Here is a 19464-nt window from a genome sequence, read left to right as displayed (position 1 = left end):
TGGGAAGCTAGGCAGTCAGCACCCTGCACCCCTGAATGAGTCCAATGGGCTTGGTGAGGCCAATAGGTGAGACCAGATATGAAGGGGCTGGGTATTTGGGGGGAGGGGGGGTCTTAGAATCCTAGGGCCCAGGGGGGATGGTAAGGTATGGCACCGGGATGTCACTCAGCCCCGGGACTGCAGGCGCAGGGCGGCCCCCGGGATGGCAGTGGAGACGGGCCAGGGAGCCCGAGCCAGGCCAGCGGGTGGAGATTTCCTCACAAAAGTGTCTGTCGTGCGTGGCCAGTTTCCGAAATGAATCCACCAGCCAGGATGGGATGAAAGCCAGAGCGCGAAAGGCGGGGCTCCCATTTGCTAAGAAAACAGCTGAAAATATTCCAGGGAGCTGAACGCATTTTGATAATGGAATTTTAAGCAGCTTCTTGGTTTTAATTTTATTTAAAATGTTTATGTAGTTAGAAAAAATAGCTTGCTATTCATTTCCTACCCGAATGCAGGAAACGCTGAGACATTTTAAATTAGTCGAGATTCCACAGACATAAATATAGGTCCCGGTTCAGCGGCAGAATTAGTGTTTCTGAGTTGTTCCATCCACACCTGGGCAATCAGCCCATCCGATTCTATTTGGAGAATAATGCCAGCCTCCAATTCAATCTACCTAATATCCAAGGTTCTGTGATATTGTCCAGTTTAATGAGGATGGCTCAGTGAAATTAAGACACTGTTAATCTCGTCTCAAAATCAATTTTCTTTCCAGGACAATTCTTGGGAACCTCACAAATCTCTCGCTTTATATAATAAGCAGTATATATTCAAGGGTTGAGATCTAAAAGAATAAGTACATTCATATTAAAAAATCCTCATAGCCCAGCTGGCATGGCTAATGGTTGAGTATTGATCTATGAACCAGGAGGTCACGGTTTGATTCCTGGTCAGGGCACATGCCCGGGTTGTGGGCTCCATCCCCAGTAGGGGGCATGCAGGAGGCAGCCAATTCATGATTCCCTCTCATCATTGATGTTTCTATCTCTCTCCCTCTCTCTTCCTCTCTGAAATCAATAAAAAATATATTAAAAACAAACAAACAAATCCTCATAAAATAGGATCTCACAGAGAGGGTGACCTTGAAACATGTTGTCATCTACTGAAGGGCAATACGCTTACTGTGTTGATATATCTGCAGTACTTGCTCAAGATGAAAGCATTCTCTATGCTTGGACCTCTATTAGAATACATAATGGAAATATGAGAATGATAAATGGGAATAATGATGAAGAAAAAGAATTAGCCCAAACCTCCAGACTTCTCCTACTTAGAAATAGTGTTTACCAGTGAAATGATGTCTGTGTGCGATTTTCTATTGAAGCGTTCTGTTTAACGGCATAAGATGGGAAATAATGCAAATGCGTGTCAATGGTAGAGCAATTCAATGTTACGCTATTTCCAGATACGGACTAGAGTGCAATTATAACAAAACAAGCACGCCCTTTATGTGCTGAAACGGAAGACACTCCCAAATAAATCAAGTGAAAAGTAACAGTGGCTCACCCGGCCGGCGTGGCTCAGTGGTTGAGCATTGACCTATGAACCAGGAGGTCATGGTTCAATTCCCCATCAGGGCACATGCCCAGGTTGTGGGCTGGATCCCTAGCAGGGGGTGTGCAGAAGGCAGCCGATTGATGACTCTCTCTCATCATTGATGTTTCTTCCTCTCCCTCTCTCTTCCTCTCTGAAATCAATAAAAAATATGTTTTAAAAAATTCATAAAATAAAAAAGGACAGTACAACTGCCCACCTTTCTGCTGGACATTTCCTGTCCTTGGAACATGGAAGACAGATTCCTGAAGGGAAACCCCCAACATTCAAAACCCTTGACCTCCAGCAAAGCGTCCCCTGGTGTTAAAGCCCCATTCTAGCCTCTGCCTATGAACTTGCAAACTAGAAAAAACTGTATTTGTCCTTGAAAATATTAGTCAAGGGAGGCAGGGTTCTCAGGTGACGGTGGGACTTAGGGACACTAGGGAAGTGGGTGATGTCAAGACCAGCCTGGGAGAAGCTGGTGTGGGAGCAGGAATGAGGGCCAGCAGTTAGCCGAGGGCCCCCCAGGCCACCACTGTGGACCAGCGTCTTGGCTGCTGGGCTGCTGGGTGGGGTGGGGGTGGACCCCTCACTCCGCCTCTTTCTTCTCCTCCGGCATCTCCACTGACAGGATCTGTTCGCCAGGGTCCAGGCCGGGGCTCACGCGGATCCGCACCGAATGCTCCTCCTGGGGACCAGCTGCCTCCTCCTTGGCGCCCCCGGGCGAGGCGGGAGGCTGAGAGCCTGGGGCTGGGGGTTCCTGGGGCGCAGGCTGGTCCGGGGCAGCGGAGCCCACCTCTCCCGCCGCGTCTTCCGAGCTCTTGGCCTGGAATCCCGAAAGGGTGACTGGTGAGGCCGAGAATGTCCAAGGGATCTTAGCTACCTCCCTGTTCCCCACGTCAGACCCCACGGAAAAGGATGGCGAGCTCAGCAGGTGCAGCTAGCGGGTGGGGGGCTGGGAGGAGCCGCGTCAGGGTTAGTTATGGAGACGCTATATTATGGGGGACGTTGACGGATTAAAATCTCTGGTTGGAAGGTCCTGGGGAGAGATGTTAGGTCTCTGTTGCGTCTCAGAGCTGAGCCTCTCCCTGCCCACCCAGTTCCCAGGGCTGCGCGCTCCTTGGGGGATGAGAAAAACTAACCAGACGAGGGAAGGGCCGATGAGGGCTGGAGCAGCTGTGGCCTGCCCCCCTTTCTGGAAGGTCTCAAAGGCTGAGATCCACAGAGGCCCCTGGCATTAGGCTGGGCTGAGCCCCACGTCTGGGGACCTGGTAGGTACCTCCAGCCTCCAGCCTGTGGGCCCCCGTGGACACTGGCCATGGTCTGTGTATCATAGGGAATTGGTTGAAAACCCATGCTTTTGTGGGTACCCATGGCCCCTCCTGGAGGGAGCAGCCCCCAGACCAGGAAGCCCAGGGGATGTCTGAGTCCCATTTGAAATGGTGCCGAGTTAAAGGGAGAGCAGTCATCATGCGGAATTAAAGGGACAGAGACCCCTGAAGTTGGCTCAAGTCACAAGGTGTTGAAGGAAGGGGAGCAGGGGGTGGGGGACAAGATGCTCCTAGAACCCAAGGCGTCCTGGGGGATGTGTCCCTCCCTCTGTCCCATGTGTCTGCAGGCTTGTCACCCCTGTTCCCCCTCCCCTGCCCACGCTAAGCTCTGACAGGCACTCCCAAGGCGGGATGCCCAGATGGTGCCCCCTAGGGGGCCTCCTGAAGCATCCTGCTTTGACGGGACCCGAAGGATCATGGGACAGTTGGTCCAGATGCTTTCGTAAAAGGCATCCCGGGTCTCCCGCTTCATCCCTGGTACCCCATGTGGCGACCCGGAGGGATCAGGGGCTCAGGAGGCTTGAGGAGCTATACCCGTCACAGCTGGCGGTGACAGGGCCGAGGCTTGGACCTGTGTCTTTGGACGGCTATGGAAGAGCCCCTTGCACTCTGCCCTGGTTCTGAATTGCAGGGGAAATGCCTTTTATTGGAAGACGCGTGCACATGTAATTCCCGTCTCCAAGCTGCCTCGGTGAAGAGCTAACATTAGGAGCCCTTTTCGGATCAAGCTGGTCACTGTCCTGAGGACACTCGGGGAGCGCCTGTCAGCTCAGCCGGCCCTAGAGACCGCAACCAGCCGGCTTGATGCCGCCCTTGCCAGGCGGCGAGCCAGACAGTCATGTCTGTCCTCAACCTGGGGCCAGTGTGACTGCCTCTGGAGACGCAGGCATCACTCCTCAGATCCCGCTGTCCCCTGGCCTCTGACGGGTCCCCGGACTCTGACGCCAGCCTGCACTGAGCCCGAGTGCACTGGCCTCCTCCGAATTGTCTCCCATGGCCTGCTGCCCCCTCCCCTGCCACCGAGCTCCTGCCTAAGCCCATCCCCCCATTTCCCGGCAGCCTCCCTGCAGGACCGTAATGAGCAGCCATAATTAATGCAATCACTCTAATTGGCATTCTGGGCATTAGTCACAGAAAAAACGTCCCAGAACTAATTTGAAAATTCCCTTTAGATTTATGGGGGCGGGAGCAGCCTGCACAGGGCCTGTCGCCGTTCCAAATCTTTTAAATTGCAAATCTTTTCAACAGACACAACATGACCTAGGAGAACATCACTCTTATCTGGGGAGGGAGGGACATTCGCTGCCCACACCAGGACTTCCCTTTGGGAAAGCCACTCTACCGCCTCAGCGTAGGGCGGGGCATGTGAGCCAGGCCTCGGTGGAGCGCCCACTGAATGGCTCAGGAATTGACATGTGACCCAATTCTGTCCAGTGACAGCGAGCCCTGGGATTTTTGCTGGAATTCCTGGGAAGGAGGTGCTTTCTTTCTGTTGGAGCTGCTACACCTTCTGTTGGGGCCAGCCCGGGAGTGGAGTCATCTCCCAGGAAAACAGAGATGATACACCTCGCCCTGTTGGCATCATCTGAGCTCTGGACTCAGCCTTGTGATAGGGGGACTTATCCCCTGAATTCATCTGAAAAGTAATAATATTTTAAATCTCAGAACACATATGCTTATGTGAATAGGGGGTTACGTTTCTTATATGAGAATAGGGAGTTAAGTTTTTCTTAAAGTTTCCTTTTCAAGGCCTGTGCAAAGCGATGGAGGAGGTGACTCAGCTGTGAATCCAGCAAGCAGAACCGATAAGCAGGGTCAGGCTGACCCACCAGGAATCAAAACATCATCTCATCAATGACGGAAGACAATAGCTGATGTCTGTGGACCCCCGGGGCTGCACGTAGCACCCCGGCCCCTTCCCCTTTATACTCCTGCCCCCTGCACCTTGCTGGAAGGCAGGGTTTGATGCTTGTAAGCACCCTGTCTTGGTGGGCTGGCCTTCCCAATAAACGCCTAGTATAATTCAACCTGCCTTCCTTATTGGGCACAGCGACAGGCAGCCCGAGCCCACCCGGGGGTTTCCCGGTAACACCTGCCCGGACTTTTTAATTACTCCACCCCATAAACTCCGTTTTCCTCAAGTGAATATGAGCTCGCACTGTCCCTTGCAACCAAAGGAGCCCTGCGGACAGGAAGGAGGGAAAGCACCCCCTAGGATGGACCGTGGGTCCCCTCGCGGAGGTCCCCGGCCTTCCTTCTGCCTGGCACAGAGGTGACGCGGATCGGTGGCCGGGTTCCCGGCCACATTACCTGTTCCAGCAGCTGCTGCTGCTTGGCAGCCGCCTCCAGCGCAGCCAGCTCTTTGAGCCGAGCCCTGAGGTGGGCCAGCTGGCCGCCTTTCGCCCCCCTGGCGCCCATCTTTCCCGCTGCGGCCAGGGCGGCATTGAAGAGCTTGGGGGTGCCGGCCCGCGGAGGAAGGATGAGCACGCTCTTCTCCTTGGGCTTGCTGTTACTCTTCAGCATGCGCCTGCAAGAGAGCAGCGTCCGCTCACGTCACCAGCGCAGTGTTCACTAACGTCCCCAGCACACAGCACAGCGTTCACTCATGTCCCCAGCATGCAGCATCCACTCATGTCCCCAGCGCAGTATTCACTAACGTCCCCAGCACACAGCACAGCGTTCACTCATGTCCCCAGCACGCAGCATCCACTCATGTCCCCAGCACGCAGCTTCTGCTCATGTCCCCAGCACACTCAGGGACAGAGGAAACGTTTGCTTGTACAGAGCCTTTGGAGTTGGACTTGTATGGTGGTGGTTGTTTGGCGAGCCCTTTTTTTAAAAATATTTTTTTTTATTGATTTCAGAGAGGATGGAAAAGAGAGAGAGAGAGAGAGGGAGAGAGAGAGAGAGGGAGAGAGAGAGAGAGGGAGAGAGAGAGGAAGAGAGAGAGAGAGAGGGAGAGAGAGAGAGGAACATCAATGATGAGAAAGGATCATTGATCGGCTGCCTCCTGCACACCCCCTACTGGGGATCGAGCCCGCAACCCAGGCATGTGCCCTGACCAGGAATCGAACCGTGAACTCCTGGTTCATAGGTCGATGCTCAACCCCTGAGCCACGCCGGCCGGGCTGGCAAACCATTTCTGAGTGTATTTCCTGAGCCAAGCACAGTGCTAAGGGCTTCGTGCATAGCATCTCGCTGAGCGATCAGAACAACAGATGTGGGTCTTATTGTCTCCACCTTATAGAGGAGGAAATGGAGGCTCAGGGAGGTTGAGCAACTTCCCTGAGGTCACACAGGAAATAACGAAGGTACTTCTGTGTATGGAATCAGAAATAAGAGGCCCAGATGGAAAAGGACCCAAAGCTTTCTGCTTCTCTTTCTCTGGCTTCATTGCCACGTCACCAGCAGCAGCAGCACCACCTCAGCCCTTACTGAGCGTCTGTACGTGTCCGGCCCTGTGCTCAGTCCTCTACAGGTGCTCTTGGGTGGCTCTGCGGTCCCCCTTCCTGCCTCTGTCTGTGTGATCCCGCCCCTGGAGGGGAGTGGGACATGCCACCTACTTTCAATCACTAGAACACGGCGAGGGTGGTCAACTGTCACATTTATGAACACATCACACAGGATCATGATCTGCAAGGACAAGCCTTGCTGGCTTTGCTGAAGCCAGCGCCCACGTCGGGGGGAAGTGAGGGGACAAGACCCTGAGGGCAGCCACCAGTCCTACAACTACGAGCACAGAATTCAGCCAACAACCACGTGACGTGGAAGCAGATCCTTCCCCACTTGAACTTGAGAGGAAACCCAGCTCTGGCAACACCTTGATTACAGCCCTGAAGTGGGCCTGCCCCAGCCATCCCCAGACTTCTGACCCATAGAAACTCCAAGATAATAAATACGTGTGGCTTCAGGCTACTGTGTCTGTGGTAATACTGTTAGGCAGCAGCGATAACTGACACCGCACTCTGCCATTTAAGTCTCCCCGGGGTCCTCAGGTAGGTCCTGCTATTTCCCCTCATTTCGAACGAGGACATGGAAGTCCAGAGAGGGCGAGTAACTTCCCCAAGGTCACACAGCTGGGAAGTGGCCGAGCTGGAATTCAAACCCACACCCCTGACCCCAGCGTGCCAGGCCTTAATGATCACAGCAACTTCATGGGCATGCTCTTCCTGGATGCTGACAGCACTCCTGTGACACGGGAAGGGCTGGGATTACTGTGCCTATGACAGCTGGGGAAACTGAGTCCCAGAAGCGGGGGAGGGGGGACTGACGTGCCCAAGGTTGCTAGGAAGTGGCCGAGACAGAATAACAACCCAGAATAAATGCGGCATGTCACCCGGCTTCCCTAAACGAGGAGAGACTTTTCCATCTAACGGAGCCGCCGCCTCTCATAAGGAATTCTTCACGCTGCTCATTTATGACGAGCGGTTTGGCTCGGGAGCAAATGCATTTCGCCTGCGATCGAGCAGAGCCGAGGCTGCTAATTGGCCCATTCATTCCTCGGGCTTCCAGCAAACCGTGTTTGTTTACAAAGGAGGCCCTGGCTGGCTGCTTCTCTAATCAGAGGCAAGGGATTGGAATTGTGCGTATCGATATTAATTGCCCGAGACGTGCATGTGCTAGCTGGGGCTGCCCCCAGAGAACGCCCACGTGACCCTTCATCGAGGGCTCTTCCGAGCCCGGCACCGGCACCCGTGTTATTTGAGTCCGTAATTCCGAGCACACGCGTCTGCAGGAAGGCTCGGCCTGGGACGCAGGCGACACGAAGGAGCTGTCCACAGGACCTTCACGGAGGGCTGGCGCTGGCTCTGGTTTGAAACATTGAGCGGGCTTCCGGGGCGCTTCCGGATTAAGGAAACGGAGCCTCGTTTTCGGGTGGCATGCATTCCACTATAATTAGGATCAAGCATTCACCCCTGCAGGAGGGGGCATGCGTGAGACCTTTGGCCCCCTTTCTTGGAGAGGCCAAGTCCAAGAGCTGAGCACCTCGCTTATTTGGGGCCACGGGTCTCCCATAAAGTGGGGAGCTCAGGCAGAACCCCACATGTGGCTTTCACCAAGTCAGACACCCCCAGGCCCTGGGGTTCTCAGAGCCCATCTCGCTCTCTTTAAATTGATTTCAGAGAGGAAGGGAGAGGCCGAGAGAGATGGAAACATCAATGACAAGAAGGAATCATTGATCGGCTGCCTCCTGCATGCCCCCTACTGGGGATTGAGCCAGCAACCCAGGCATGTGCCCCGACCGGGAATCAAACCATGACCTCCTGGTTCATAAGTCAGCATTCAACCACTGAGCCACGCCGGCCAGGCGATCTCGTCTCTCTTTCGATGGGCAGCGCTCCTACATGGCCCCCTGCCTCTCTCCTCAAACTTGTCCAGAATCAGCCCTTCCTCCTTCCTCCGGCTGCCCCCACCCCCACCCCCTGTCCCGCAGGCAGCTCAGAAGCGAGGCCTCTGCGGGATCTGGCAATTTGGCAAAGCTTCACCTAACCCGGCTGGTGGGGTGGCATGCCACTTGAGCCTTCCTGCAGCGGGAGGAAAAGAGGGGGAGGTCCCTGGGGCCAGTTCTCAGACATAAACAGTCAGTTCCCATTACCTGGGTAAATTCTACGCATCCCTGCAAACACGGAATCAGTGACGCCCGGACCGTCGCCGCTGGGGGACTCGGGATGAGGGCTCTGTGTGCCTCTCAACACAACATCTTCATCAGCCGGTCAACGCCTAACCTGCCTCGGTGTGCTCCTGCTTAAAGCCATCTCACTGATCCTGTTGCCGACCCATTCACAACGAGCCCAGGGCCGGCTCCAAACCCCGAGCCTGAACGAAGGCACATCCCAGCCTCCTGTTAAGTAGCGAGGTCACCAAAAAACTTCACGGAAATGTAAAAACCGGGGCACAGAGCAGACCCCACACCAAAAAAGACACTTGAGTCCAGTAGGAGCTGGAAGGAGAGGGCGGAGCGCCCCTTGCTCCGGCTCAGCTTGGAACACGCGCTCTGGGCGACTCAGATGTTCCCCTGCTCCCCAGGGCCTGCCAACACCATGCACGCATGCCCCTGAGTGTGGGTCTGGGTTGTAAATGAATGTTAGCGAGGAGGCGAGTCACAAATACAGGTCCAAGAATAGTGAGTGTTGACCGTACTTCCCCCGGCCCTCAGGAGAGGAGGGGAAGTGGGGGATTTTGTGGGGAAAGTTCAGGTTCACCAGCCTTTGGAAGGGTCCAGTGGCTTCCCCACCCCCTAACCCCCCACCCCCACCCCATCGCGGGCGGAGCCATCACCAGGCTTCACCTACAGGCCCTCCCCAGCCTCAGCCCCTCGCTCCTCCAACCCCATAGCCAGCTGTGCTCCTTTTCTTGCTGGTCTGCACACATACACACCGAGCCTGCACCTCCGTGGGCCTTTGCACATGCTGTTCCCTCTGCCTGGCATGCTCTTCCCTGCGGGCAGCGCCCCAGCTCGCGCCTTTCCTCTGTGCAGGTCTCCGTGGACATGCCACCTGCTCTGAACGGCTTTTCCTTGCCGACTTGTCCCAGTAGCTCCCTCCCTCAGCGTGTCCCCTCCCGTGGCTTTGTGTTTCCGCAGAGCCCTTGTCCCCGGCTGACACATCACCTAATCATTCACTTCTCCGTCGTCGGTCCCCCACCCCCGAATAGGATGCAGATAGCGGGCGACACGGTCGCCAGCTGTGTCCCCAGGGCTTCCAACTACGTCCTCAATAAATGACTGTGCTGCATGAACAGATGTTGGAGACTCGGTTCCTTTTACCAGGACCACGCTCTGTGCGTGGTGTTATTTCAAAGAATGAAGGGGAAGAGGAGAATATGCAATAAATGGCAAGGGAGGGCAGACACCAGGTATGTGCATTAGAAAGTATCCAATGGGAAAATTATAGAGGGAACTGAATGGATCAAGAGGGACCATCATTATTCACCTTCTTACTGAGCCCTCCCACAGGCCGGGCACCCTGCTGGAGACGCACACAGTGGTGGAGTTATGGTTACCCTTCGTTTACAGGGGAGAAGACCGAGACCAGAGAGGTTAAGAAACTTTCCCAAGGCCACACAGCCCGTACCACACCTGGAGGAGATCTGAGCTCTATCAGCCCCCCCACGCCGACTGGGGTCCTCCACCGGACCATGTGGCCTCCGACACGCAATTAAAACTCCGATCTTTTAAAAGCAAAAATACGCTTTCCTAAGAAATCACCTGCTCCCTGACAATCCCCGATACAGGTGCACAGGTTCTCACTGCAGCCCTGTTCCTACTACAAGATCCCGGAAACGGCCCGAGTGGCCACGCACAGGAGCGCTTTGCCGCTGCCCACGGGGGTGAGCGCCTGTCTGTGGACCCACAGGGGCCGGGCGGCAGGGTGGCGCCGTGTGCGAAAAAGCAACGTGCAGAGAGAACCCACAGTGAGCCGCTCTCCGCGCAAGGCAGAAACAGGGCTCAGAACCCATTTGCGGACCGGCCTGTATTTGCAAAAGGAAACACAGAAGGTCCCACAGCGATGGAAGAGGAAGTCTTAGTCCTTCAGGACTGCACACGAAAGCATCCATGCACTTTTTTCTTTTAGAGAGAGAGAGTGGAAGGGAGAGGGGGAGACAGAGAGAAACACCTAAGAGAGAGACACATGAACCGGTCACCTCCTGCATGTGCCCCACCCCATCCAGGGCCGGGGATCGAGCCTGCAATGAGGTGCGTGCCCATGACCAGAACCGAACCCGGGACCCTTCAGTCCGAGGGGTGACGCTCCATCCACTGAGACAAACCAGCCAGGGCTCCATGGACTTTGTCAGTAAAAAAAAAAGAAAGGAAAATACCTGGCCTTCTTCCGGAGCAACTTCTGAGACTCGGGATAATGCACCAGGATTTCGTTCAGGTCCTTCTTGTCCAGAATGAAGAGGTTGGTGAAGCCGTGGGCCACCACGTTGGCCGTGCGCCGATTCCCGCCTCCGACCGCCAGCAGGCTGGGGTGAGGGAGGAGGGGGTGAGGCCCTTCGGGGCTGCGGTTCTGCACACCCTGCAGTCTTCCTCTCCACCCCTGTGTCCGCCCCACGCCGGTGAGAGCGTGTCACCTGCATCTGTTGGCAGGTGCCGGGGCGGCATCCACAGGGCTCCCTCTGACCCCCAGGGGCCTGAGGATGAGGCCCACCCAGGGGCCCTCCCCCCGCCCGCCCCCTCTGACCTTATTTCTCCGAATACGGATCCAGCTCTCAGCGTCACCAGCACGGACTTCCCGTCAGGGCCGCCCAAGACCTGCACCTGCCCCGCCTGGATGATGTACATCTCGCGCCCTATCTCCCCCTGAAACCGAGAAGGGGCACGTCCCTCTGTCATTGTCAAATCGGCCACAGACACAGCAGGACCGGGCCGTCTCTCCATCTGTGGACTGGGGAGAACGACCCCCCCTCGGCCTGCCTCAGTGACAGGGTGGCGGTGGGGAGTCAGTGGGTGACGGAAATGCTAGCTGTCATGGGGCAGGTGTAGCCGTGCTCTACAAATTCCCGTTATGCACCCCGATGCGGGCCCGGGCCTCGGACAGTCTCGCGGTGCCTCAGACAATAAACTGATAGCTGCCCGGCCGCGGTGGCTCGGTGGTTGCACATGGACCTATGAACCAGGAGGTCACGGTTCGAGTCCCTGTCAGGCCACATGCCTGGTTTGTGGGCTTGATCGCCAGTGAGGGGCGTGCAGGAGGCAGCCGATCAATGATTCTTTCTCATCATTGATGTTTCTATTTCTTTCTCTCCTTCTCCCTTCCTCTCTGAAATCAACAAAAAAATATATTAAAAAAACAACCTTTAACAAAAGGTTGGGTGGGAAACCCACAAACAGCCATGCAAGAGTATCATGTGCAGCCTTGCCCTGCCCCACCTCTACTCCCGCCCCCTTTCCCCCGTCGCAGGACCAAGATCCTGGCAACAGTTCCATCCACAGCTATGGCCCTGCCCCTCTTCAGGCTCCTCATGTCCCTTTTCTGTATAGTGGGGCTCCTCGTCCTGGCCCCCACGATCCCATGTACAGGCAGCGAAGCCTGAGACTCACCTGAGTTCGGTGCCTGGAGCCGGACAAAGCCTCCGGTGCCACGGAACCAGGATCCCTGCGGCCGGCTGACCAGCGCACAGAGCTATGGCCACTCTTCCCATCCCTGCCAATCCCACCCTCCCTGGGCCCCCCATCCCTGGGCCCCCCCTCCCTGGGCCCTCACAGGCGCCCCCCCCCCCAGCCCAGCTCTCCACAGCCGACAGCCAAGGGCAGGGGGTAAATCCCAGCCGGCGCCGTGGCCGCCTCGGCCCTCACCTTCTTGCACACGTAGTCATTGGGCAGGTAGACGACAGAGCGCAGCCGCTTGAGCATGTCAAAGATCATCTGCCGGTCACAGCCCTGGTGGGGAGCAGCCAGGAGCCCGGTTAGAGGAAGGTGGGGGCTCGGGCCTCCCAGAGCCCGGGGGTGCGGGTGGAGGTGCGGGGGGGGGGTACCTGGAAGAGCGCCACTTTGCTGACGATGTCGTAGTTCACGTCGATAGCCAGGTCCAGCCGCATCTTGTCTGGAAGCTGCACCATCAGCTCCGACTCATCTGGAAACGAGACCCTGGCGACAGTCAGAGGCTCAGCCAGGCTCCTCCCCACCTCGTGGGCCTAGTCCACACGGCACCCGGCCCGTCCACACGGGACCCGGCCCGGCCACACTGCATCCGGCTCGTCCGCACTGCACCTGGCCCATCCACACTGCACCTGGCCCCGTCCACACTGCACCCGGCCCCGTCGACACTGCACCCAGCCCGTCCACACTGCACCCGTCCCATCCACACTGCACCCGGCCCGTCCACACTGCACCCGGCCCATCCACACTGCACCGGGCCCCGTCCACACTGCACCCGGCCCCGTCCACACTGCACCTGGCCCGTCCACACTGCACCCGGCCCATCCACACTGCACCTGGCCCCGTCCACACTGCACCCGGCCCATCCACACTGCACCTGGCCCCGTCCACACTGCACCCGGCCCATCCACACTGCACCCGGCCCGTCCACACTGCACCCGGCCCATCCACACTGCACCGGGCCCCGTCCACACTGCACCCGGCCCCGTCCACACTGAACCCGGCCCTGTCCACACTGCACCTGGCCCCGTCCACACTGCACCCGGCCCCGTCCACACTGCACCTGGCTCATCCGCACTGCACCCGGGTCCGTCCGCACTGCACCCGGCCCCGTCCGCACTGCACCCGGCCCCGTCCACACTGAACCCGGCCCGTCCACACTGCACCCGGCCCCATCCATACTGCACCCGGCCTGTCCACACTGCACCTGGCCCGTCCACACTGCACCCGGCCCGTCCACACTGCACCCGGCCCCGTCCACACTGCACCCGGCCCCGTCCATACTGCACCCGGCCCCGTCCACACTGCACCTGGCCCGTCCACACTGTACCTGGCCCCGTCCACACTGCACCCGGCCCATCCACACTGCACCCGGCCCATCCACACTGCACCCGGCCCATCCACACTGCACCCGGCCCATCCACACTGCACCCGGCCCGTCCACACTGCACCCGGCCCCGTCCACACTGCACCCGGCCCATCCACACTGCACCCGGCCCGTCCACACTGCACCCGGCCCCGTCCACACTGCACCCGGCCCATCCACACTGCACCCGGCCCATCCACACTGCACCTGGCCCCATCCACACTGCACCTGGCCCCGTCCACACTGCACCCTTCATTGCAATTGCCTGTACGTGATCTATCTTCCCTCCTCACACTATGACATCAGCAAGACCTCAGGTACCGAGAGGGAGCGCTGTTTTACAGAATCCTTTACGAAGATGATTCAGTCATTTTCCAGCAACCCAAGAGGCCCACTGCTATAACCCCCACTTTTCAGGCCAGGACCGGGAGGCTGGGGAAGCCCAGCGGATGGACGCAGGAGCCCACCCAGGCCGTGGGCGCCAGAGTCTGTCCCGGGAAGGGAAGGGCCGAGCCTGTTTTGCCCACCAGGAGGTCTGTGGTGCCCAGCGGAGAGCCAGGCATGGATGGCTGTTGGTCCCTGGAGACAGGAAATGCCCTACGGGTCCCCACCCTGATGCCCCGCCCACTGCACCCGATGATTTATGGGCTCAAGCTCTGATGGAGCCTGGGCCGGCAGAGCCCTCTGGCAATGTGCCCCCTGGGAAAGGGGGTGAGATGCCGATGTCACGAAGCTGTCACTGGGGGGAATGAGGGAAGCATCCTTGTAAACTGTTGAGTCGCAGCACTAGCAACGGAGAGTAACCAGATCCTGACCCTCGTGGCCACAGACCGCCACGACCTTAGGCTCAGGTGCGGCTTCTTTGAGACCAGAGGCAACGGGCCCTTTTATTTGGCTGGAGAAGTTGGGGGGCTCCAAGGCACAATAGGGTGGCTCTCGGGCTTTCCAGAGGCCTCCAAAATCACGTCTAGGCTCTGAGAACAAAATGACTAGCTCGCAGAGATAAAAAGGAAACTGGAAAATTTAAATAATTAACATATGATTAGCATATTCAGATTCCATTAAGGGTTCCCTTTAGAATTTGTGAAAACCTTTCTGCATCTGCAAGAAATTTCAGGTAAGATTCTCCCACTTTGTAAGAACTGCTGAGCACACCCCACACCCCGACACGGACAAGAATGAAGAAACAGTAGTGAATTAAACTAATTGTAGCCAAATAATTTCAGAAGCAAAGCATAACATCAGCAAATTTACAAAGAAATCTATACATATGTGTGTCTATATTTGGAGACAGAGAGAGAGAGAGAGAGAGAGAGAGAGAGAGAGAGAGAGGCTTCCTCTTCTCCTGACTCGGTTGTACTCCCATCTCCGATGAGCACCCATTCCGAGGTGGGTGAAGTGAGGTGGGCAGAGCCCCCAGAAGACAGGCCCCTCAAGTCCCCAGGGCCTCCTGACGGCCCAGCCCCGGGCGCCCCACCGGCCTCTCTGGCCCCTCTCACTTAGATGTAGGGACGCAGACAACAGAGGCCCCAGGCTGGCCTCCGGGTCACAGGACAAGGGCAGGCCCAGGAGGGCGGGGTGCCTGCAGGGGGAGTCTTACCCAGCATGCCTTGGGAGTGCCAGGTGTACTCGTACCAGGTCTTGACGCGGTTCTGCACGGACCTGGGGATCTTGTAGAAGTTCATGTACTTCACGGTGCTGTCCATGCAGCTGCGGTAGTAGGTCTGCCCGGCTGTGGCGGCCCCCACCACGTCTCTCATCTGGGGCAAGAGGGGGGGCGAGGAGGCCGCTGGGTCGGAATGGGGCGGTTCCATGGGCTTTGGGGACGTGGGACACGGGCATGTTTACTTCATACAGACCAGGGTGCAGTGGGGGTTCAGAGAGAGGGAGGCCCATGTCCACCTGAGAAGGATTTGCTGGTGGGGAGTTCTGTCTCCAGCGGGGGGTGGGAGGGAGGGTAATGGGGGGCGAGGCTGCTGGCCCCCTGGGCGGCCTCAGGTCCCAGGGGCTGGGCTGATGCTGATACCACACAGCCGCTTGGTGCCAGGGGCACTGGGACCCCAGGCTGCAGGAAATATGCCCGGTGAGGGCGCGGGGCCTCAAAGGTAACTCTGAGGACGGCTGAGTGTCGCGCCCAGCACATCAGAACCTCCGCCCCAGGGGTTGCTCTCTTCAAAGGCCCAGTCCCTCAGCCCCTGCAGAAACCATTCAGCCAGCTCTCGGACTTCCCAGAGGAGGGGCATTTCCCAGGGAAACCAGTACCAGGAGGGGAGGGGCCCCAAGCCCAGGCTCCCAGGCTCAGTCGAAAAGGCCCAGGCACGCGTGGGCACGCTCCCGCAGGCAGGCGTGGGCAGCCGGACCGTGACCCAGCTACCTGTCCGATCATCACGGAGAAAGCGAAGACGCCCGTGAAATAGTTCAGCAGCTGGAAGACGATTTCAAACAGCGTCTTGGGGTCGGGCAGCCCCCCGATGGTGATGAGGGTCTTCACAGCCCAGTAGTAACAGCGGATGTAACTAAGGGAGGAAGAGGAAGGGCGGCTCAGGCATCACAGGCCCTGCTCCCCCGACCCAGGTGGCCTGGCCCTGACAGCGTAACCCTGCCCAGCCGGGGTGGCTCAGTGGCTGAGCATCGACCTTTGAACCTGGAGATCATGGTTTGATTCCCGGTCAGGGCACATGCCCAGATTCACGCTCGACTCCCAGTAGGGGCGGGGGGGGGGGGGGGGGGGCGTGCAGGAGGCAGCCAATCCATGATTCTCTCTCATCGTTGATGTTTCTATCTCTCTCTTCCTCTCCCTTCCTCTCTGAAATGAATAAATATATATATATATATATATATTTTAAATGGAACACGGGCCCTGAAGCTGGACTTCCCGGGCGCAAACCCAGCGCTGCCACCCTCCAGCTGCAAAACCTGGACCAAGCACCAGCTTCCTTCCCTCCAGTGGGCGTGTTCACAGACAACACCCGTCACAGGTGACCGTGAGGACAGCTGAGGTGCTAGAGCAGTGGCTCTCAACCTTCTGGCCCTTTAAATACAGCTCCTCATGCTGTGACCCAACCATAACATTATTGTCGTTGCTACTTCATCACTGTGATGAATCGTCATGTAAATATCTGATATGCAGGATGGTCTTGGGTGACCCCTGTGAAAGGCTCGTTCGACCGCCAAAGGGGTCGCGACCCACAGGTTGAGAACCGCTGTGCTAGAAGACCACCTGGCCCAGGTGGGCTCTCGGTAAGTGCCAGCCGTCACGTGCCTGCTCGGGGAACAATAGACTCCCGGGACCTCAAGAAGTTCACCATCTAGTGGGGACAGGCAAGCAAACCCGTAATGGGGGAGGGAAGCAGCGGTGGTCGGCGATGGTAGGGAGGGCTCTCTGGCTCTGACCAGCTGGAGGCCTGGGCAGGGCTTTGAGCCGCCCTGTCCCTCATTTCCACCTGGTGCAGGGGAATCGCCGGACAACACCGGCCAGCCCTGTGAGAGGCCCCCTGTCCTACCAGTCCTGGCCACCAGAGGGCGCAGGAACAGCCTTTAGCCAGCGGGACTGAGCAAGGAAGCGGGGAGCTGCTGAGCCAACAGGAAGAAAACAGGCGTGATGTCCGCAAGCCTCAGCCTCTCCCCAAACCCTTCCTGGCGGGAGGGACCGTCCACTGGCTGGCACATCTCAGGGGGCTCCCTGAAGCCTGTCTTCCATGCTACCCGGTCTGTGGGGACCCTGCAGGATGAAGGGCCAGATATGTTGGGTCCTCAAGCCCCAGCCCATAGCAGACGCTGGACAAATGGTCGCTGTTCTGAGTATTATAATTATCCATGGTATTGGGCTTCTGGACTTGTAGGGGAGTCCTCCTTTGCTGCTTGTGCTTTGGCCATGTATCGGGGTTCCCCGTAGGATTTCCTTTGGAAAAGAGCAGTGTTGCCAAAAATGGGGTGCCCTCCACGCTGAGCACCGAGAGCTCCCGGGGGCCCTACTGGAGGAAGGCCCTGTTCTCCGCTCCCTGCTGGCCACTCCTCCCCTGTGCCCACGATGGCGGTGCCAGGCCCAGCCCCAGGACGTGGGTCCATAGCTTATTGGGGTACAGACGCTTCTGAGAATCTTAGTAAAGCCAGGGACTTCTCCTTCGAAGAGCCAGTATGTCCCACACATCTCACTTGCACCTGCGTCTCAGGTGCTCAGTAGCCCGTGTGGCTAGTGGCTCCAGTATCGGACAGAGAGGGCCTACCTAGAACAGCGGTTCTCAACCTGTGGGTCGCGACCCCTTTGGCGGTCGAACGACCCTTTCACGGGGGTCACCCAAGACCATCCTGCATATCAGATATTTACATGACGATTCGTAACAGTAGCAACATGACAGTGATGAAGTAGCAACGAAAATAATGTTATGGCTGGGTCACAACACGAGGAACTGTATTTAAAGGGCCAGAAGGTTGAGAACCACTGTGCTAGAAGGTGAGGCTGGAACTGATCAGGTAGGGAGGCTGCTGGGCAACCAGGCCCCACCTGCCTTCCCAGGTCATTCCACACCCCGCCCCCTCGGAGGACACAGACCGCACGCAGCTCCTTAACTCCCTTGTCCTGCAACTCCGCACCTGTCTTCACGGTGCCCCCTCCCCCGGGCATCCTCTGCCCCTCCTCTCCACCTGCCAAGGCCAAGAACTGACCTGTTCCACCTCCGCAGCCCCAGGCAGACATTTGTGACACTGTAGCCACCCCGCCTGGGCTCAAATCCCAGCTCTCTAACTTAGGAACTGCGCTGCCCTCAGAGGTCACTGCACACCTGTTACCTCGTGTGAAACGGGGCAATGACAGCACCTCTCTTGTGTGATTGTTGGGAGGATTAAGTGAGTGACTGTGTTAGCGGGGCTGGTACCTTATAACTGCTCTGCGGTTCCTGCTATTATTATTATTATTATTATTATTATTATTATTATTATTATTATTATTATTATTGCCATCACCATCAACATCATCATTTGATCATGTCCCACAGTGTATGACAGCTCTCTGGATGGGCAAGTAGGTTTCTTCTTTTTTTAAAAAAAAAATATATTTTTTAAAATTTATTTCAGAGAGGGATGGAGAGGGAGAGAGAGATAGAAACATCAATAATTAGAGAGAATCATTGATTGGCTGCCTCCTGCACACACACCCCCACTGGGGATCAAGCCCGCAACCTGGACATGTGCCCGACAGGGAATCGAACCGTGATCTCTTGGCTCAAAGGTCAACGCTCAACCACTGAGCCATGCCGCCCAAAGGGCAAGTAGGTTTTGCCTTGTTGGCCAACCCTCGCGGGGCCAGGGACAGCCGGGAGCTGTGCTGAGATTTCTGTGGCCTCGTTCCCGCTCAGCTGTGCCCTTAGGGCACCCACTCCAATGCACACGTGCGGGGACTCTGCCAACTCCGCTAGACTCCGGCATCCCAAAGGGTCTCTCCAGCGGGTCTGGCTCAGGGCTGTGCCCCTCTGCCTGGCACGCGGCAGGGGCTCAGATGTTCGCTGAGCGAGGACAGGAGACTTGGCCCCTCAACCTCATCACGGTGGCGGTTCCTTGGGATGGAGGAGGCCTGGGGAGCATGCGGGGATGGGGCTGTGTGGGAGTCCCTGGGCGGGCAGGATGGCCCGGGAGGAAGGCTGGCTCACCTGTTCCCCACGCCATCGTACACCCAGTGGGTGGAGCCAATGCCCTGATAGGCCGATGCCCAGTAATACAGGCAGGAGTTCAAGTGCAAGCTGTAGAGCAAGTAGGCGGTGGTCCTGATAACCCTGCCAGGGAAGGAGAGGCGTGAACATGCAGTGGGGAGGGTGGCCGTGACATCTCACCAGGGGCAGGCGCGCAGGAAACACGCCGACCTCCCCTCTCCGGCACCCACCCCACAGATGCCCCCGTGGGAGCTGCGTGGCCTCGCCCAGCTGCCTGGGGGCGGTCACTGGCCAATAGGGACAGCACAGGAGCCAATGCACGGAGCCGACCGGACGCTCTTTTGAGACTGCGCCCTGGGAGTGGTGGCTCAGGACAGCGCTGTCAAGACCAGGGCTGGTTTGGCCCAGAGCGGCCTGTGCACACAGTCCTGGGCAGTGCGT

At 57.5% G+C, this 19464-nt stretch overlaps 1 protein-coding gene across 1 annotated transcript in view; it reads right to left on the bottom strand.

The window, feature by feature from the left end:
- Positions 1-318: 318 nt before the first annotated feature.
- The window catches only part of CNGB1 (cyclic nucleotide gated channel subunit beta 1), a 50771-nt gene continuing 31625 nt past the window's right edge, over positions 319-19464 (bottom strand). Inside the window, exons 26-34 of the mRNA XM_059665449.1 lie at positions 19024-19146; positions 15753-15894; positions 14979-15138; positions 12390-12487; positions 12211-12294; positions 11096-11214; positions 10731-10877; positions 5220-5436; positions 319-2404 (exon numbers count right to left, since the gene is read on the bottom strand). Of these exons, the coding sequence (XP_059521432.1) occupies positions 2168-2404; positions 5220-5436; positions 10731-10877; positions 11096-11214; positions 12211-12294; positions 12390-12487; positions 14979-15138; positions 15753-15894; positions 19024-19146 (1327 nt within the window). The 3' untranslated portion in view covers positions 319-2167. The remainder of the gene's footprint in view (positions 2405-5219; positions 5437-10730; positions 10878-11095; positions 11215-12210; positions 12295-12389; positions 12488-14978; positions 15139-15752; positions 15895-19023; positions 19147-19464) is intronic.

The sequence above is a fragment of the Myotis daubentonii genome, chromosome 15 (assembly GCF_963259705.1).
Source record: "Myotis daubentonii chromosome 15, mMyoDau2.1, whole genome shotgun sequence".
Classification (NCBI taxonomy): Eukaryota; Metazoa; Chordata; class Mammalia; order Chiroptera; family Vespertilionidae; genus Myotis; species Myotis daubentonii.
The sequence above is the reverse complement of the archived record's forward strand: the minus strand, read 5'-3'. Positions and strand labels throughout refer to the sequence as shown.